Raw genomic sequence first — 21,461 nt, 5'->3', positions numbered from 1 at the left:
TTTAAAAACTTTAAATTAACAACATTGTAGAGAATTAATTACACCCAAAAAAATGGTATATTCGTCTCAGAGCCTAATAAATATTTATTTGACTTGAATAAAAAATTTCATTTACGCCAAATAAATAGGATAGTAGGCTGTGAGACAAATATATACGTTTATTTAACTCAAATATATTATATTTGGTTCAAATAAAACATTTCTCTGGGTGTATCAAAGAACAAAAATGAATTATTTTTCATTTAAAAATTAGATAAAAATGACAATTGTTCACTAACTTTAAACAAAATATTGAATGTAATTATTGTATGGCAATAAATTTTGGCTAAAAATATGTTTTTTTTATATATAATTGTACAATTAAATTTTTCAAAATTTATTGATGAAAGTAATTTTAATTGTAGTTTTATTTGTTGTTAAAAATAACTTTTTAGTTTTGAGGTTATGTGAGTGGCTTAAACTTCCTTAATATAGCATTGCATATATTATTTTATTCATTTATAAATCATATAATCGATTTTTTTGTGTTGAAATTTAACAAAGTGCAATAACCGCGCGGATAACTGTCACTCACAAGGATAATTTTTGTAACTTAAATTAAAACTTCTATAATAAAAGTACCAACTATATTTATATAACTATTTTTTAGATATTAATTGCAATTTAGCAATTATGAGTAGTCAATACTTTTTTAATATTAAAAATCAATTAAAAACTTCTAGATGTATTTTATGGAAATAATATTCATTTTATTTTTTTGTACGAAAAAAAAAATTATCTTCTCATACTGTTTTTTTTCATTTATTTTTTTTTTTAATATTATATATATAATTTTAATACCTATATAAAATAATATATATATATATATATATGAGCGATTTCACGTGAAATTTACCTATGACATTTTAAATTCGGTAAATATAATTTATTTCGATTTTTATGGAAAAAAAAGATTTAAGTATTTTCTTATTTTTTTCTCAAATTTTCAAGATATAAATTTTTAAAAATCTGATTTTTTCGAGTTTTTTAAAAATACTCCTAATTTCAATGATAAATTGAACATTTTCTCTAACTCACGAAGCATTCAAACTCGCGTACCGTTCAGAATTTGTCTCGAAAATTTCAGAGATTATACTATCTATATCAAAAACATAGGTTAAAAAATTAAGATAACATCAATACTCAAGGTCAAACGACAGAATCATAGATTAAAACGAACATAACCTCAAAAATCAAGGACATATGTCAAAAACCAAAGTTTTTGAAGGAGTTGAGACAAACATAACCTCAAAATTAGTATCAGAAGTCAAAAGATGACCCTCCTCCTTAAAATATCAAAGGTCATAGGTCAAAGGAGAACATAGCCTTAAATTTACGTCAAAGGTCATATAGGCGTTGAAGTTAACATAACCTCAAAATTTGTTCAAAATCATAGAAAAAAATACTGACATAACTCAAAAATTAGGGTCATAGGTTAAGAAGAACGTCACTTTGACAGGAGATAACTTTAAAATTATTTAATATTTTTTGAAATTCATGTTTAATATATGTACTTTTAAATAATAAATCGATATTTTAAAAACAATTAATGGTATACGAGAAAAAATTCATTAAAAAAATGTCTATTTTTTGGCGCTACAACTGCGAGTTCCCCCTTAAAATTATAAATCGACACGAAAATCAACATCAAGAGATTAATTTAACATTTATATTTATTTTCAACAAATTTTAGTTTCTGTAGAGAAAACGAGTTTAAAAATATAAATAGTGATTTTTATTTCTTTAAACCTGACTCCAAGTGATCGACATTATCAACTTCATTTATTATAATTAAAAACAGAGTTAAAATATTGAAATTCAATTTTTTTCCAATTTCTTTCATAATATCCTTTGTTCTATAAGTAAACGTATGTATTTGCAAAAAAAAGAAAAAAAGACTAATTCCAAAAATTAATAATCTAAATGCTCAATAATAAATTTCAATTCAATATTTTAAAAACAAACAATTTTAAGAAACAAGTGTTTTGAAAACAAAACAAAAAAAAAAAAAAAAGAATTGCATTTCAGCAAAGATAGAATTCTGAAAATTGCACAGTGTTCAGAGTAAAGGCGGGCACAGGAAAGCATTTGGCTCATTATTCACCACCACGCCTTCCCCCAGGTCGCCATGCGACTACACGAGTTTTGCACGTACGCTCTCAAAAAATTATTTCCCTAATAAATATCTTACTGCTGACATCTTTTGTCACAAGAAGAGACTCGAAATAAAGATTTCTTCTTTAACCACAAAGGGAATATGGATTGGGGTTTGTGTCTCAACTTATTTCTCAATCTACATTACCAACAACAGTTGTCTACTTAACCGATAGAGAATTTGTGGAAAAATTGACCAAGAAATATTAAAAAAAAAAAAAAAAAAAAAAAAAAAAAAAAAAAAAAAAAGAAAACGAAAAAACAAAAAGACCGATGAACCTTGCAAATGCAAAGGGCCGACGCCCCCTTCTCAAGGTGAGCGACTCTCAAGAGATTACAGCATTTTTCTACAGTACTATATTCGTCGAGATTGTTTTTTTTTCTTTTCTCTTTTTAAAAAAAAAAGTCTTGATACTTTTCATTCGAGAGAATTTACATTTATGCCCTACAATACAAGAGATGTACATCGAGAAAATCACAAAGGAATCTTAGTCGTTAGTTCAAAATTAATGGCATTTTTTGATATCTTCTCTATTAATATAGCAGTTATTAAATTTTCGAATTTTATTTACTAAAATGTTTTCTATTTTTTAATTTCTATTTTTACTTGCAAAGTTTGTATTCTTTTCTGAAACTACGATCGATGATATACCGTGGATGTACCAGTTACTGTCCATGTCCCAGTTTCTGTCCATTTTACAAATATCTCGTATAGTAATTTAAATTATTTTTTAACAATAATTTATTCCTTTTGTCACACAATCGACTTATTAGTTTAAGTAAACAAATAAAAGAAAATAATTTTTTTATAAATGTTATTTTGAAAATTAAACTGGACGGAAACTAGGTCTTAGGTGGACGGTAACTGGGACATCCACGGTAATTTTAATCATTCGTAATTTTTTCTTTTTTTTATTTCTTATTAGTAAAATTTCTAATTTTTTTTTTTTGAAACTACGATCAATAATCAATATGAATTTAATTATTGGTAATATTTATATTTTTCTTATTTGTTACCCGTAAAATTTCTATTTTTTATTTTTTGAAACTACGATCGATAATCAATATGATTTCAATAATTGGTAATTTTTTTCTTTTTGTTTTTTCTTACTAGTAAAATTTCTAATTTTTTTTTTTGAAACTACGATCGATAATCAATATGATTTCAATTATTGGTAATTTTTATATTTTTCTTATTTGTTGCCGGTAAAAATTTTATATTTTTTTTTTTGAAAAAACGATCGATAATCAATATGATTTCAATTATTATTGAAAAAAAGATTTTTATCTTTTTATTGGCCAATAATTATTGGTAATTTTTACCTTTTTTATATTTCTTTCTAACAAAAACATCCACTTTTTATTTTTTTTTGAAACTACAATCAATAATCAAAATTTTCAAATTTATCAATATTCCCTCTTTTTCTTATATCTTATCAATTTTTTTTTTTTTTTTTTTAATAAAATGTTTGCATATAAAAAATTTTCCAATGTTTCTCGACTAAAAATTAAAAAAAAAATTTACAAATTTTTAATTTTTTGAAACTTTGATCGATAATCAATACGATTTCAATTATTGGTAATTTTTTTTATTTTTTTCCTATTTTCTCCAACTGTAATTTTTTAGTTTACAAATTTATTGTCTCTCAATGTTTCAATAAATTCTTAAAATAAAATAAAATAAAAAAAAAAGAAATATTTTCTCCCTTTTAAAAATAAAATATATATAATTTGTTTTTTTTTATAAAACTCACCATTGGAAGGCGTTGAAATGAAAATAAACTAGACCTTGTCCATAGAGAAACGATACATCTTTCCAATAATCTCCCTTTAGAGTGTAGAACTTTTGATATGCTGACATTGCTATTATAAAAATCGAATACATTAATTAATATATTTAGCAAATAAAAAAAAAAAAAAAGAAAAAATGTTTCAAACTTATTGAAATAGAAACATTAAGCATTTTTCTATATATTTTCTGTATTACGTTTATAATTTTTTTTTTTTTTTTTTTTTTTTTAATTGATGACGCAAATTGGAAGCAAAATATAAAAATTAAAATTTGCAACGATTTAAAACAAAAAAATAAATGTTGAAATTTTTTTATAACCGTTTTTTTTTTTTTTTTTTTTTTTAAATAATATTCATGAAAAACTATGAAGAAAACCATTTTTTTTTAATTAACAAAAAAAAACCGTCAACGGCCTTGCAAGATTTTCACAAAAAAAAAAAATATTTTTTTATACAAATTATTACGAAGCTGAAGTAACCCAACATTTCTGATAAACAATTTTTAAAGAAATAATTTTTTAAAATGAAAAATTCTATAATTTTTTGCCTAAAAAATATTTCTTTTAGTTTTTATTAATCAACAAATTATTTTTAAAAAAAATTTTTTTAGGTAAACTTCAGCATTGTAATTATTATAAATTTACTGAAAAAAGTTTTGCAATGCTTCTCGAATAAAATTAATTAACTTAATTTAAAAAAAAAAATTTTTATTATTTTCTGTACGTGAAAAATATTTTGTTCTTTCAATCATTGATCAAAAAAATTGTGAATTTCACTGACATGAATTAAATTTACTTTTAAAATTAAAAAATTAAATAATTATCATTAAAATTTGAAAATAGAAAAGAAAATAATAATAATAATAATAATAATAATACCCTTATTGTAATCTTCGAGAAGTAAATGAAAATGGCCCAGTTTGCAGTATGTTTTAGGATCAATGCTTATACCCCGATCATCATCATCGTCATCATCGTCATCATCATCGTCGTCGTCGTCATCGTCATCATCATCATCATTTTCTTTAGGTTCATCTACACTCATTTTCGTACTGTCAGCCTTTCTATGCTGTTTTTCCGATTGAGCTTGCACTATCATTCTTTCTAAATATTTAATTGCACGAACCACTAAAGCTTTCTTTTTCGCTTGCTCCGGAGAATTGAGTTTTAAAAACCCAAATTGACGGCTGAAAAAATAAATTTTTTAAAATCTCATCATTCAAAAAATAGTAATTTTTTCCTTTTTTTCGTATAAAACAAAAAAAAAAAACGCCACACATTAAAATCTCCATAAAAAAAAAAAATTTCAATATTAGATAATGTTGAAATTCACGTTTTAACAATTTTTAAAAAAATTACTTTTTTTAATAAAAATAAAAATAATAATAAAATAAATATAATAAAAAAGTATAAATTATAAAATACTTCTTCTAATATTAAAATACATTTTATATTGGATACAAAATTTCTATTATTTTCTATCTTAAAAAAAAAATTTGTTTTTTAAAGTCATAAACGTTGCGGACTTCAGTATCGCATGAATTAGTATACAAATTTTATCTTTGCCTTCATTTTTTAAATAAAAGAAACCGGAGAATTATTACTAAACCTAAAATAAAATAAAAAAAAAACACAAGTCGTAACGATAAAAATTTCTCCGCAAATGTCATTGAGAACAAGATATGAATTAAAAAAGCAAAAAATATCATTTCAATCTATTTTATAGAATTTTAAAAATTTATAATTCTCTCTCAAAAAGAAGCGAAAATTAAAGTTAATAAAAAATACTTGGATAAAAAGAAAAAGCTACAGGGTAAAAGTCAAAACAATCCGCCCTTGGAGTGTGTGTGTGTGTGTGTTTACTTCGCTTTAGATTTTACGGATAAAAATACAATTGAAAATAAATATTTCTTTAAATGTTTCTTTTTTTATCATCTTCTTTATATATATATATATATATAAATCGAGTACATACATTGAATGTAGAACACTGTGAGAATATGTAGGAAAGGATGTCAGTAGGTTGTATGGCGAGAATGAAAGGATCGCTTAAATTGCCCGCCTATTTCTGTCAAAAACTTTCTCACACATACACGCACACACACAAACAAATAGGTTAGATTTTTAGTGAGATACCGGTTTTTTTGGAAAATGAAAAACAAAAAATTAACTTCTTCAACAGTTATTAATATAATTAAAATACACTATTATTTACCTATCCAACTCGGAAAGTATCTGCAATTCCTGGGGAGTTAAGTTGATATCGTCTGTTTCCTGGGCCATTTTCACAATTGATGGTGATGGTGAATGAAAAATTTACGTCAACGATAGAAAAAATACATTTTTACAAAATGAAGATTATTATAATCGACGATATAAAAAAAGGCCACGACGCGCACTTCACTGCATTTGATCACTTCATTCGGAAAAAGTATAATTTTTTTTTTTCCAAATATTAAGTCAGGTTACGTCGAGACGGCACAAAGCACGCGACATAAAACCTCAAACTACTTTCCCTTCCGTTAATATAACACATATGTTTCCGGTAACGCCGTAAGATGGGCGGGAATGTTTAAAATTCTCCAACAATTTAAAAAAAAAATTATATTTTTAAAAAAAGATTTAATTTAACATAATATTATTCGCAATTAATTATCAATTTAAAAATATTAAAAATTATTTTTATTTTTAAAATAAATGAAGTGTGTTTTAATAAATACGATTTTACATAAAAATATAAAAGTGAGGTTAGGTTTTTTTTTTTTTTTTAATTTTTCTTTAACATTTATATAATAAAAAGTAATGTTTTTATTAAGTTTATATAAAATTTTCATCTTGTTTCTCACTATATGATTTTCTATTAGAATATTAAGAAAAGATTTGAATTTTACGTGACAAAAGTTCGAATAGCGAATTAACTAAAGTGACGCTGAAAAATCTGCGTTTCGTATATTGCCGTCACCTTGAAAAGTGTTCAACGCGTTTCTTTTTCAATCGTCTGCAATTTCGCGAGTGGATCAACTTTTTTTTTTAAATTCTTATTCGAAGTACTTAGGTGAGATTTATTATGCATTTTAACTAAAGAAAAAAAAAAAACAAAGGATAAATATTCATTTTTTTGTGTCTAAATGTCCCGGAGATCGTACAAAAAGTCTTTGTCGACCGGAGCAACAAAACTCTTTAAACGGTAGTTTTTTTTATTTATTTAAACGTTAATTATCGAGAAAATTCATGTCAATAAGTTCGTAAATATATATATAGATTGGAATATTTCATTAAAATCACATATAAAACAACGAAGAGAAGTCATCGATATTTTTGTCCATGTAATGCTCTGTCTTTGTTTAAAAAAAATTCTTATTGTCAATAGTTTTCTTTTTTTTCTTTTTATTATTATTATTATTATTATTATTATTATTATTATTATTATTATTATTATTAAAATCGAGTAAAAAGTTTATTTTATATAAAACAATATTTTATTATGCAATAAATTTTGTGCCAAATTTAAATTTAGCTTTGATTGTATTTTGTGGTTAAAATCGACTTTGTTTATATATTGACATTTCTAGGAAATATATTTACAATGACGAGAGAGTTATAAATTCTTCGACAAAGATTACATAATGACTAATTATTATATTTAAGGGATATTTAACGGGGAAATCTTTATAATCTTGCGGGTTTTTAACTGGTATAAAATCCCCTAATAAAAGTTTCACTTTTCTAACTTATAGATTTAAAGATTTGGCCCTCAGGTCTTCAAATTTATTGCAACCCAAATGAAGAATATTTATGAACCCTGTCTATTTGAAACAAAGAATAAAAATGTGAAAAAATTGGTTGTAAATTAACTCTTTTTTTTTTTTTTTTTTAATATTAAAAATATTTTTAAATTCCATTTGTTTATTACTTTTTACAGTATTAAAATGAGTACCCCTAATATTAAGAAGAATAAAGACGACGCTAATAGAGATGTTAGCGATACTGATCTTGCAAATGAAGCAAAAAGTGTTATTGAAAAACTTTTAGGAGATGTCAGTAAAACTTCGGCAACAAAACAAATTATTATTGGAACCACATCAGGATGGTGTGTATTTTTATATTTTAATATTGTTTTTCATGAAAATATTAAATTTCATTTGGCAATTTTTATTATTTATTTAAAATGATTTTCTTTCACTTTTCCTCAATTACTTAGTTTTCATGGAAATTTCTATTTTTATCATTTATTCATAGTCCAATGGAAATTTTTATTATTTATTTTTTATTTTCAATGTTTTCTTTCACTTTTCCTCAATTATTTTATTTTTCATAGAAATTTTTACTATTTATTTTTTGAAAGCCTTTATTTTTATTTTCAAGGTTTTCTTTCACTTTTCCTCAATTATTTTACTTTTCATAGAAATTTTTACTTTTTTTTTTTTTTTGAAAATTTTATTTATTTATTTATAAATTAAAATATTACTATCTTTTACTATAATTTTATTTTTACTTTTTTTTCAAACTGATGTTCTATTCAATCTTTTTTTATATTTATATCCCAGTAGGAAAAAAATTTAATAAATAAGATAAACAATAATAAAAATATTTTTATTTTCTTCAATATTTTTAATTTATGAAATTAAGTAAATAAATTATTTTTCGAAAAATTGTGATTAAATAATAAAAAATAATATTTAATAAACAATTAAGTTTATTAATTTTTAAGCACAAAAAATTACATTAAATAAATATTTTTTAATTAAAAAATTAAGAATTAAGAAAAGAAAAATATAAATTTAAAAAAATATTCCACTTTTTTAAAAAAAAAAAAAAAAAATACAGGATGACGGGATTTTTGACGATGAAAGTGGGAAAAGTTGCAGCATTTGCATTGGGAGGTGGAATTATTATTCTACAAGTTGCTGCACATCAAGGATATATAAAAATAAATTGGGACAAAGTACAAAAAAAAGCGGAGAAAATCTCTGACAAAGTTGGAGAAAAAGTTACTGGCGAGGGACCTAAAATGTTAGACAAGGTAATTTAAATAATTAAAAATTAATAAAAAGAAAAATTATTTTCACATTCAATCAAAAAATGGCAAAGTAATTTTAATATTACACGGAGAGAAAAATCAGGGCTTTGTAGCACGGAAGTAGTTCGTGAATTTTTCGCCCGGCGCCTTTCTTCCCCGTAAAGTATGAATTCGTACGCTTTCTGCGCGACGAATATCTATGCTACAAGTCCAAGTCAGATGTGCCTTGGTAGCAAGAAACCGTGCTGCATTCGTAGCGACGCCACGCGAATAACGCAAGCACTAGCAAGGTGCTTCTTTTCCACGAGTTCCGCCCTATTTCGGTAAGAAGAGCTTCTTGCAAATACACTTTCGTGCAAACGTTTCAGAAAACGTATTTTAAAAATTCAATTTAAAGCCATTTAAAGCATATAACTTCAAAATTGTTTTTAATAAATAAACTATAATGGGTAAAAGAAGTCTGATAAATTTAATTATTGAATAATATAATAATATTATGATAAAAGTAAATAAAATAATATTATAATAATATTATACACAAGTACCCACGAAAGTGTATTTGCAAGAAGCTCTTCTTACCGAAATAGGGCGGAACTCGTGGAAAAGAAGCACCTTGCTAGTGCTTGCGTTATTCGCGTGGCGTCGCTACGAATGCAGCACGGTTTCTTGCTACCAAGGCACATCTGACTTGGACTTGTAGCATAGATATTCGTCGCGCAGAAAGCGTACGAATTCATACTTTACGGGGAAGAAAGGCGCCGGGCGAAAAATTCACGAACTACTTCCGTGCTACAAAGCCCTGATTTTTCTCTCCGTGTACTCAAAAAGAATCGAAACAAAAATTTTATTCCAACTCCATATTTTCGAGAAAAAAAAAACAGTTTACAATATAAAAAAACGACTTTCAATTTTTTATCGTGAAAAAATTTAATAATTTTCTTAAAATTCAATTACTTTTCATGTTTTTTAAAAGGCGGGGGGTTTTTTTTTTAACATAAACAAAAAAAAAAATTAGAATCATGTTGAAAAAAAAAATACATTAGAAAACTTCAAAAATATTATAAAATTTAATCAATTGATTTAAAAAAATAGAAATTAATGAAAGAAAATTTAAAAATTAATTTGAAAATAAATTTTTTTAAAAAAATTAAGAAAACGTTAAGTTTTTCTGTTCTTTACAGGTAGGAAATTGGTGGAGGATGAACTCTTTTCTGGGGGCAAGTTTCGTCGGCGGTTTCATAATTGGCCTAGCTTCGTGAATATAGGAATGTCAATTTTTTTTTTTTTTAAACCACCCTGACAAAAATTGTACTTTTATATTTTGCGATTTCTTGCCTAAAAATTTGAGTTAAAAAAAATCAGTATCTTCAAAAAAAAATGCTTTAACTATACCGAATGCCGAATTGTATAGACGAGAAGTTTATCGAATTGTCTAGTTTTTAAGAATTGAAAGAAAACAAAGATTCCCTTTTTATTTCTAATTAGATTTTATATATATATATATAGTGTAGATATTTTTTAAAAGCAAAATGTAATATTTGTAATTTTTCTACAAAACTCTTTGCTATTAATAATTTTCTCCAAGTATAATTAATATTTAATTATTTAAAGTAGAGAAATGTAAGTTAGATAAATTTAATAATTTTCCTATATTAATTGACAATTATTCAATCATTTTTTTTTTTATCAAAAAAAAAAAAAAAAAGATTGAAATCGCTTAAAATGCAAATCTGAAAAACAAAAATGTTAATTATAATTTTCTACTCCAATAAAAATAATGTGTGTCTCACAAAATTATTTTTCGCCTTAACTTATTGTAATTAGATTCGTTTTTTGTTTTCTTTCCTCCTTTTTTTTTTTCTTTTTAAAACCTCTTTTTTTTCGTTTCATTATTAAATATCAGTATTAAAAAAAATACATCAAAATACCCTAAATGGTAAAAATTTCGCAATTAAAAAAAAAAAAAAATAGAATCACAAACGAAAACTAAAATTCAGGGGAAAAAAACAAATGAAAGGAGAAATATTTGAATGTAAATACAAAAATGTTTGTTTTTGTAAAAAGAAAATTGGAAAAAATTTTTAAATTTTCTAAATGAAAATTTTTTTGTTTTATTTTTGTTTCAGATGGAAAGGTTCGTGGACCAAAAATTGGATAAAGCGGAGAAATTATTGAAAAATGGAGAGAGAACAACGCGTCGTTGGTATCATTCAATAACTGGTGATTCGAAATTTCAAGTTAAGGAAATTCACATTTTTCTCGCAGCCTTTGGAGCTGGTCTCGCTATTGGCCTTGCTTCAGCAAACTAGGTAACGTTATGCTGTAATCTGAATATTATAAGTAGATTTCGTTCGAGACTTTTGGATAATCTCACATTAGATCGACATCATTCAACTGACGATGAAACAATTAATCAATTGACAAGAATAAAAGAAGGAAGAAAATGGTTTTTGGAACATAGACACTAAAAAGAAAAAGAAAAATCTAATTTTTCTAATAAAAAACATATTATCGTCGACAAAAAAAAAAGTTAAAATAATTTATACAAAATTCCAGTTAATTGATGGTGAAAAATTGTTTTTTTTTTTTTAGAAAAAAAATCTTGCTTTTGTTGAACATGAAAAAAAAACAAAAAAATTTTAAGGGAAAAAAGAGAAAAAAAAAAACATTGGAATACAAGAATTTTAAAGAGAAAAAATTTATCACAATTTTGAAAAAAAAGAAAATTTGTCATTCTATATTTTTTAAAATGAAAAATTGTTTCATTTTTTTTTTAATTTGCTGAATTTTTGAACAAAATATATAATAAAAATATATTGTCTCGATTTAAAAAAAAAAAAAAAAAATATTCAGACTACAGCAGCGTGAGTTTACAAAATTTCTTAATATTATTTTGCGATATTGTAAATCTTAGGAAAATTGTATTGGAAAACCACGACGGATAGAATTTAAGGAAAACAAAACTGCGATTTTTTTTTTAATGTACTCCTTTTTGCGTACTAGTCTACGATTGTAAATCGATTATTACTATTATTGATATTTATTTATACTCGCGGTATGTTTATTATTTTTTCTCGCATTTCATCCTATTTTTTTTTTTTTTGGATGATCCTTTTTTTTAGCTGTGATTTCTTTTGAATCTATACATAGTAGTTAAGATAGCTCAGCTTTTTTTATTGTCAACAAATCTTTATTTAAAAAAAAAAAAAAAAAAAACGCTGCTTATTCTTCGGGTATTATTAAATAATATCCGCTACGAGAATTAATTAATTAATTTAAAGTTCTAAATAAGATATTCTCTAAAGTCTGATTTTTTAAAAATAATATTGGTTATTAATTTTCAAAGATAAAAATTCATAATACATTAAAAATATCGAAAGAACAAAATATTTATAATAAGAAAATTCAAAAATTTGAATTTGGAAAATTTGCTTTTTTGCAACTTTAAATTTACTAAAAATATAAAATGTAGATTAAGTTATTTAATTTTATATATAAAAAAAATTTTTGAGATCAACAAAAATTTTTATTTCTACAAATTTTGTTTCTTTTTTTTTTCAAAAAACTTTTTTAGTTTTATTTTTACGAAGCTGAAGTACGCAACGTTTATATAAACGATTTTTAAAGAAATAATTTTTTAAAATGAAAAATTCTATAATTTTTTGTCTAAAAAATATTTTTTTTATAATTTGTTGATTAATGAAAACTACAAGAAATATTTTTTTAGGCAAAAAATTATAGAATTTTTCATATTAAAAAATTATTTCTTTAAAAATCATTTATATAAACGTTGCGTACTTCAGCTTCGTTTATTTTTGAAAATTGTTTAAACACTTTAAAAAAAAAATAAAGTTCATGGATACGTGCGACTCTATAATGTATTGAAAAACCAGAATTATAAATATTATTATAAATTCTCGATTGTTGAATAGTTATTATATTATTAACACATTGTAGAGCTAAGTCACTTTGTAAACTCGAAAATAATATTATTAATTGAATTAATTGTGATGGAAAAATTAAAATCTATCAGTATTTACAAAATGTTTTAATTATTCAGTCTTACCCTTTTATATATTTGTATATATATATATAATATACACCGTTTGGTTCAATATCTTTTCAGGCACTGCATAATTATACCTCTCAATCGTCTTCTTAATTTTTGATCACCATTACAAAATATGTGAGTTGAATTGTCACCAATTTGAATTAATGTGTCTTCATCTTGCTGCAAACATAAAAAACGAAAATATTAATAGAAAAATGTAAAGAATAAAATTAATATTATAGGTACTTCTGTTATTATTATTATTATTAAATAGTTGAGTTTATGGATAGAATTATTATTATTAATTTTTATAACGAATTATTATTTGTTTGATTAATTTTTATTATTGCTATTATGAAAAATTCTTACCAAATGAATGCTTGTAGAAGTTTGATTGTGTTGTAATTTTGCACCCTGAATACCCTCTTGAATTAATTTGTGAAGTAATTCTTGGGGATCAATGTTTCCGTATTCCTGTTTTTTCGCTTTGAAAACCATTTCTTTTATTGGAACAGGCACAACTGAAGGATTTCTTCGCTTTCCACTTGGTCTGTCTTCAATATTCTGCAAAATAATCGTTTTTTATTATAAAAAAGTAAAAAAAAAAATTTTTTTTATAAACTTGCATGTAAAAGTCTTAATAAAAAAGAAAAAAAAATTGTTTTAAAAACAGCAAATATACATTAAATTAAATTTAAAATTAAAATTAAAATTAAATTTTTTTTTGTGATTTCTGCTGCTGAAGAATTTATTAAAAAGTAAAGACAAAAATTAAACTTTGAAAATTTTTAATTAAAAAGTGCTTTCAGAAAATTGAGTTTTTGAAAAATATTATAAAAATCATTGAATTTCGAAAGAGTTACAGTTTAAATTATTAAATTTCATAAAGTTTTAGTTGGAAAATTTTATAAATAATTCAATTTTAGTATAGGTTTTAAATTAAAATTTTTGGTAATTTTAATTGATTTTTTTTTTAAATTGTAAACAATTGTTGAATTTCATTAAAATTATTAAAAATAATTAATTTAGAGAAAAATTTGTTAAATAATTGAAATAAAGAAGATCTGCATTGTATACTAAAAAAGACGTATTTTGTTTGAAAGTTTTGTAAAAAAAAGTCGAACAAGTCGCATCTTATTTAAATAAGTCGAAAAAATCGTATTTTCGAAAAAAAAAGTCAAAAGAAATCGTATAATCCGAGGCTTGATGTTTTCAAAGCATAATTAAAATTTACGTCGATTTTCCATTTTTTATATGGTATCAAATTAAATATTCATTGAAGCAAAATACACAAAATAAAAAATTGTGTTGTTTTGTAAGATTACGAGAAATTGAAATTTGAAAAATATGATAAAATATGATTGCGCTTCTGCGCTGACTAAACCGTTAACTTATATATTCAATTTGGACCTATTCTTTTCATCAGCAAAAATGTTTACGGATGCACTAAATAAGTATATAGATTCATTATAGTATATGCGACTGTTATTATTATTTTATTTTGCTGCAGCTATCAGCTTTGCTTAAATTAGTTTATAACTATAAACTTTTATTTTTTAATTTTATTACCAATTTTTCTACTTTCTTTTCATTAAGTTTAATTATTTTTTTTTTGTACTTATTTTATTTAACCATGTTTGGTTCATGTGGACCACGGGAACTGTATATGTAAATAAAATAAATAAATAAATAAAATTGTGGTAAAAAATATTGAATAAACATTGTTAAAAATTTAATTATCATAATAATAATAATACCTTAATAGTGTAAACATTATCCTTGACTTCCAATTCACCAGTGACTGAAGAGAGACTCAAACCAGGACGAATTTCACTTGGAATAATATGTCCGGCTAAATCAGGTTCTATGAAAATTCGACCTTTCTTTCGTTTTAATGGCAATTTAACAACTTCGCCACGTTTAAAAGTAATTAGCGGCTTTTCCTAAAGAAATATTGTTATGTGAAATTTTAATAGAATTAAACGCAATGATTTGTAAATAAAAACAATAAACTTACGCCTACTGGTTCAATTATAAGATCAGTTCTCAATGGAGCAGAAATTGGTGCTTGTGTATAACATTCGGGTACAACAAGATTTTCCGGTTTCAAGTCTCTTATTAATTTATTGGCTTGTGAAAAATTCAATGATGTATCAATTGGACAGTGAACGGCTTTCATTGCAAGTGGTTGAAATGGCGCCAATGCATCCAAATACGGAAAGTCAGGTTCTGTTTTATTTTGCAAAATTAATAAAATTAAAAATATAATTTTAATTTTTAAATTGCAAAAATCTCATATCTATATAGTTAAAGATAAAACAAAAATCTTATTTAATATCTATATAAAAACCTGTAAAAATAATCGTATGCTGTGGATTGTTGCCCCAAAGTTGGACAAAATGTACAGCATCTCCGTATCTTAAACTTGGATGTCCACAAAATACAACACAAGGTTGCCTATAATCGGAACTGAAACCTTCAGCATAGGCTGATGTATAATGTTTCAATCTTGCATTTTTCACAAGAAATGCATGTGGAAATGGTTCTTCGGGAAGATAAACTTTATTTTGTTTACTTGTCGAGAGCCTGAAATTTTTTCGAAATTATAAATTAAATTTCAATTAAAATTATAAATTTTAATATTAAAAAAAAATCAAAATCATATTTTATCTTTAAATATATAATAATTAAAGAAAAAATTAAATTCAATGAAAATTTAAAATATTATAAATATATACAGGGTGATTTTTATGTTCCGTACCCCCTAAAAAATTTTTTGTTCTCATTTTTTTCCGTTTTTTAAAAAAAAAGTAATGGAATTAAAAAATTTAAGGGGGTAATTTTTAGTAAAGAAATTTAATAATATTTACCATTCAGCTAAAATATTAGAATAAGCTAACGAACTTTCAGCCACTGGAGATATAAAAAATAGAGGCACTTGTGTGAGTCCATTTTTATCGAGATGCGTACTCAGACATTCAAATAAATCATAAACGACTCCCGAAGGATAACAAGGAATTAAAACACAACCTCCACTTCTTAATGTCATTGCTGTAAAATAAAAAAAAAAAAAAAAAATTTACAAAAAATATTTTTAAATCAATTTATGAAATATAATTTTGTTGAATATTTTGAATTAGAATGTAATTTTCAAGATTCAACTTAAAAATAAATTTAAAAAAAAATTCTGATTTTCACTTTTTTAAGAAATATAATTAAAAAATAAAGATTGCTTACCAACATTCATGCATAATTCGCCCAACATTGTATCTGGATTAGCAGTAGGCGTTTGTGTTAAACCAGTTAAAATTAACATATTCGCATGTTTTAATGTTGTCTGATCCATAGGACGTGGATGTGTCGTTAATGTCGATGATCCACTGACAAATGCCACTTTCTCATGATCACACGAAATTAACCAATTACTACTTCCTAAACAATATCCCGAACTTATGGGAGTTACTGTCAATGCACCATAAATATCCTGAAAAATGATTTAAAAAAAAAAAAATTTTAAAAAAAACCGCAAAGAATTATTATTAAAAACCCACAGAAGAAAAAAATGATTGAATATTTAAAAAAAAAAAGACACGAATTAAAAAGAAAAAATTAATCAAATAAAAATAATTCAGAATAAAAAATTAGGGATAAAATTTAGATTTAATTTATATTTTAATATTATTATTTATAATTATAAATTTTTTATTCATAAGTTTTTAATATTAAACAATTCAAAGAAGAAAATTTATTTATTTTATTATTAGTAGAAAAAAATTGCAATTTAGAAAAATAAAATTGAAACTTACTAATTTTTGATCGTATCCAACTAATTGTATATTTGATAATGCAGAATTCACAGCCTGTATTGAATAAATATGTTTCCATGATTTTGGTTTAAGTGCATCAGCCAATGGTGGTGGTAAAATATGAATCATTTCTTTCCAATGTTTTGCTAATGCAGCACGTGGTGTTTGTTCAATATATTCAACTAATTCTTCCATAAAAAATCTTCCTATCTGTAATGTTGGTTCAGTGGCATAAATCACGCCCTTAAATCCTGTACCTTCAGTGACAAATGGTAATGCCAACATACATGTATAATTGGAAATTAAAATTGCATCAATTTCTGAAAAATCAATTATTTTCTCCAACGGCGGACAAAATTCTGGCGTTGAATCAACAAATAATCGACCACAGCATTCTTTTAATTCCTAAAAAAAGAATTTGATTTAAAAAAAAAATCAACGTAATTTAATTTATATATTTAACGATTTATAAAAATAATTAAAAACAAAAAGTGGATCTTTATATATAGAAGAACTATAATTTTCACGAATATTTTGCTATCTCATAAAAAATGGTCTTTTTTTTTAATTATTATACAAATAAAATAATAAAATTGGCTGAAATCGAATCACTAAAACAAAAAAAATTAGGTATTTTATTTTTAAATAATGAATATAACAGGTATTATTAATAATGTTGAAGTATGCAACGTTTATGATAAATGATTTTTAAAGAAATAATTTTTTAGAATGAAAAATTCTACAAAAAAGTCGTTTTAGTCGATTTATATTCCAAAAAAAAGTCGAAAAAATCGATTTTTTTATTTTAACAAAATTTAATTGGTTAATGAATATTTTACTTTAAATAATTAATGTTATTAAATATTAAATTAATTTTATTAATTCTGTAATGAGAATAATTCTACAAGAAAATTTATTTTGAATATTTCAGAATCGAACTAATTGTATGAAAAATTTTCAAAATTTTATTTAAGTAGGACAAATTTCTTTAAAAAAAAATTGTCAAAGTTCCATTTTTATAATTTTTTAAAGTCTTATTTAAGCAATTTATTCGAATTAAAAATTTTGTCATAGTTTTTAGTTTTGATGGTCAAAAAAATTTCAGGCAATACTTAAAATCAAGTTTTACAGATTTTTAAATAAAAATTTTTTTTTAAATAATAATAATTTTAGAAGAGTTAAAGTTGAAATTTTTAGAAATAATTAAATTCAAAAAAAAAAATTCTGTTGATTTTCAGACAATAATTAAATTTTACAGAACTAAAAATAATTTATGGGTCAAACCATTATATTTCAACTAAAGTGGTCGCTGACTAATTTTTAAAAATTATAATACTTTGCAGGAATGATTTTGAAGTTATCAAGATCACGAAATGAAAAGAATTTTATTAAAAATTTAAATATTTATTGTAAAATATGAATTTAAAGTATATGAGGTGCTAAAAACTGTCAATTTTTTAGCCATTAGAAAATATGCAAAAAAACATAGAATTTACCATAAAAATAAAAAAAAATTATTGGAATTTACTAAGAATGAATAAATTTATCATTATCAATTGATATAATTATTTAAAGATGTGAAGTAATATATAAAATATGATTTCCAAGTGCACCTGTCAAATAACCTAATTTTGCGATTTTTATTCATTAATTATAAAAAATAGAAAACATTAAATTAAATAAAAACTTACCAAATATGAAGTTCTTGCCATAAACTTTTAGAATTTCTCTGCACTTTTCTTCTTTTCTATTCATAAGTATGAAAAATTTAAAAAATAAAATAGCTACTTTGTCTATTTTCACTATTTTTGAAAGTCAATAACTTTCTTGGAGAAAAATGAAAAAATATGGGGTTTCGAAAATTATTTAAATACACACTACATATACATTCACTGAAAATTTCGCATTGGTCCCGAAGCTATTTTCGAAGATAAAGTAAATTAAAAATTTCGTATTTTTTAGGCTATATGGACATGGATTTTAAATCAATGTGAAGGTGGTTCACTGGTGACGACAAACTTCACATTGATTTAATACCTTTAAAACCCATGTCAATATAGCCTAAAAAATACGAAATTTTTAATTTACTTTATCTTCGAAAATAGCTTCGGGACCAATGCGAAATTTTCAGTGAATGTATATGTAGTGTGTATTTAAATAATTTTCGAAACCCCATATTTTTTCATTTTTCTCCAAGAAAGTTATTGACTTTCAAAAATAGTGAAAATAGACAAAGTAGCTATTTTATTTTTAAAATTTTTCATACTTATGAATAGAAAAGAAGAAAAGTGCAAAGAAATTCTAAAAGTTTATGGCAAGAACTTCATATTTGGTAAGTTTTTATTTAATTTAATGTTTTCTATTTTTTATAATTAATGAATAAAAATCGCAAAATTAGGTTATTTGACAGGTGCACTTGGAAATCATATTTTATATATTACTTCACATCTTTAAATAATTATATCAATTGATAATGATAAATTTATTCATTCTTAGTAAATTCCAATAATTTTTTTTTATTTTTATGGTAAATTCTATGTTTTTTTGCATATTTTCTAATGGCTAAAAAATTGACAGTTTTTAGCACCTCATATACTTTAAATTCATATTTTACAATAAATATTTAAATTTTTAATAAAATTCTTTTCATTTCGTGATCTTGATAACTTCAAAATCATTCCTGCAAAGTATTATAATTTTTAAAAATTAGTCAGCGACCACTTTAGTTGAAATATAATGGTTTGACCCTTATCAAATAATTTTAGATAACATTTTTCAAAATTAATTGAATATTCAAAGATTTACAAAATTAAGATTTTTTGAAATTAATAGAACTTCAAGTGATTTTAAATTAAATTTTTTTAATGATTTCTGTTACTAAAAAATGTATTAGAAATTGCAGACAAAAATACAATAATTTTTTAAGTGAAAAATGATTTTAGATAGTTAAATTTTCGAAGAATATTATAAAAATCATTAAAAATATTTGAATTTCATGAGAGTAATAATTGAAATTATGAAACTTCCAAAAATTTGAGATGGAAAATTTTAGAAATATTTAAATTTTAGAAGCTTTTAAATTGAAATTTTTGAAAATAACTAAATTTCAAAAGATTGCACTAAATTTCAGACAATAATTACAAGAATAGAAATTTTTATTGAATTCTATTGATGAAGAATTTTTTTTATAAATTTCATACAAAAATTGAATTCCAAAAGTTTTTAATTGAAAAATGCTTTCAAATAAATGAATTTTCTAAGAACATTATAAAAATCATTAAAAATAATTGAAATTTTTGCAAATAATTAAATTTCAAGTGACTTTGAATTAAAAATTTTTGGTAATTTTATTTGCTAATTTTTTTTTTAATTTTAAACAATTATTAAATTTTATAAAAATTTTAATTGAAAAATAGTTTAAGATAATTGAATTTGTGAAGAATTTCATTAAAATTATTAAAAACAATTAATTAGGTGAAGAATTTTAGTTAAAAATTTGTTAAATAATTGAAAAAAAAATGATCTGAAGAAGATCTACATTGTATAATAAATAAACGTATTTTGTAAAAAAAAAAAAAATGTAAAAAAAGTCGGAAAAAGTCGAAAACATCGTAAAAATATATATGAAAAGTATTCTATTTATTCCAAAGAAATCAAAAATTTTATTAATGTTTCTTAAATCTTACAAGACCCTCAAAATATCTATACAAAATATTAATAATATTAAACTTAAAATTCCTGATTTTCGATAAGAAAAATATAATTTTTTTTCTCTACATTTATATTATGATAGATTTACTCACCCCTTCAATTTGCCAATCTTGTTGATTATCACGTGGTAACCAATTTGGTAAGGAATCAAATCTTGCACTGGGTACCAAAGGCATTGGCATAAAATTTAACACCGATTGCATATTTAATCCACAATCTAACATTAGTGTTATTCCCTTGAAACTTAGAACGAGACATGGTTTTGTTGGTTCACTATTTAGACAATACTGAAATAGATAAAAAAAAATTTATAACATGACTAAATTAAAAAAAAAACAACATAAGTTTACTTCAAGATTATTAAATCTTTGAAATGTACAAAAAAAATTCAATAAAATGTTAAAAATTTATAAATGACATTTTTAAATTTCACCTCTATTTTAGATAAAATAATAATATTTGTACGCAATGAAAATTAGATATTAAAAATTGTTTTTAAAATGAGAGGTTAGAAAAATTTATTTTAAAATTATTATTTCATTTCATAGAAACAAAAAATTACTAAAACACTTACCAATTTCATTTTTGGGAAATTTCAAAAATAAACTTTAATACATTTAAATATGTTTATAAACATTTGTTTTCATATATGATATTTTGCCGCTTCTGATGATTAGGCGTTATCGCGCACTTTTAGATAAATCACAAAGTGTTTGTTACTATTCTCTTAAAAAAAAAAAAAATTACTGTAATTTACAGTATTTATGAAAATAAATTACAAGTGTAGTATAAATTACTAATATTATTAATAGTTGAAAAATTAATTTTGTTTAAATATTGAAATAAATACGTGCACGAGCAATATTATTTTGTAGGTTATGTTTATTTAT

The 21,461-nt window shown here is 23.2% G+C and overlaps 3 protein-coding genes across 8 annotated transcripts in view; 1 reads left to right on the top strand and 2 right to left on the bottom strand.

The window, feature by feature from the left end:
- Nucleotides 1-6,499, bottom strand: part of LOC127282559 (histone demethylase UTY) — a 146,847-nt gene extending 140,348 nt beyond the window's left edge. Inside the window, exons 1-3 of one of the 2 annotated variants that reach the window (XM_051306870.1) lie at nt 6,199-6,499; nt 4,863-5,170; nt 3,948-4,056 (exon numbers count right to left, since the gene is read on the bottom strand). In XM_051306870.1, the coding sequence (XP_051162827.1) occupies nt 3,948-4,056; nt 4,863-5,170; nt 6,199-6,266 (485 nt within the window). In that variant the 5' untranslated portion in view covers nt 6,267-6,499. The remainder of the gene's footprint in view (nt 1-3,947; nt 4,057-4,862; nt 5,171-6,198) is intronic. The other variant, XM_051306869.1, reaches the window with a different exon arrangement.
- LOC127282571 (FUN14 domain-containing protein 1) overlaps nt 1-13,047 on the top strand; it is a 192,978-nt gene extending 179,931 nt beyond the window's left edge. For 2 of the 5 annotated variants that reach the window (XM_051306901.1, XM_051306900.1), the window contains exons 2-5: nt 7,017-7,038; nt 7,906-8,073; nt 8,811-9,006; nt 11,130-13,047. In XM_051306901.1, the coding sequence (XP_051162858.1) occupies nt 7,913-8,073; nt 8,811-9,006; nt 11,130-11,312 (540 nt within the window). In that variant the 5' untranslated portion in view covers nt 7,017-7,038; nt 7,906-7,912 and the 3' untranslated portion in view covers nt 11,313-13,047. Of the gene's footprint in view, nt 1-6,922; nt 7,171-7,905; nt 8,074-8,810; nt 9,007-10,184; nt 10,801-11,129 lie in introns of those variants that run through there. The other 3 variants (XM_051306899.1, XM_051306902.1, XM_051306898.1) reach the window with 3 other exon arrangements.
- LOC127282564 (integrator complex subunit 9) lies at nt 13,037-21,448 on the bottom strand. The gene is made up of 10 exons (XM_051306884.1): nt 21,146-21,448; nt 20,664-20,858; nt 16,861-17,265; nt 16,292-16,538; nt 15,925-16,105; nt 15,405-15,640; nt 15,072-15,283; nt 14,812-14,997; nt 13,424-13,618; nt 13,037-13,234 (listed from the first exon to the last, which is right to left on the bottom strand). The coding sequence occupies exons 1-10, from the start codon at nt 21,152-21,154 to the stop codon at nt 13,115-13,117; spliced, it is 1,986 nt and encodes a 661-aa protein (XP_051162841.1). The 5' UTR covers nt 21,155-21,448; the 3' UTR covers nt 13,037-13,114.
- Between the last annotated feature and the right edge of the window lie 13 nt (nt 21,449-21,461).

Source organism: Leptopilina boulardi, unplaced genomic scaffold (genome assembly GCF_019393585.1).
Source record: "Leptopilina boulardi isolate dan_hultmark-lab unplaced genomic scaffold, ZJU_Lbou_2.1 LbouV2_300, whole genome shotgun sequence".
Lineage (NCBI taxonomy): Eukaryota > Metazoa > Arthropoda > Insecta > Hymenoptera > Figitidae > Leptopilina > Leptopilina boulardi.
Note: the sequence above shows the minus strand (reverse complement) of the source record. Positions and strands in the feature narration are given on the sequence as shown.

Coding starts and splice junctions, on each gene's coding strand:
- LOC127282564 (XM_051306884.1), bottom strand. Junction 16,106..16,291: donor CGAATTATGCATGAATGTTG/GTAAGCAATCTT, acceptor TTTATTTTACAG/CAATGACATTAAGAAGTGGA. Junction 15,641..15,924: donor TCTAATATTTTAGCTGAATG/GTAAATATTATT, acceptor AAAAAATTTCAG/GCTCTCGACAAGTAAACAAA.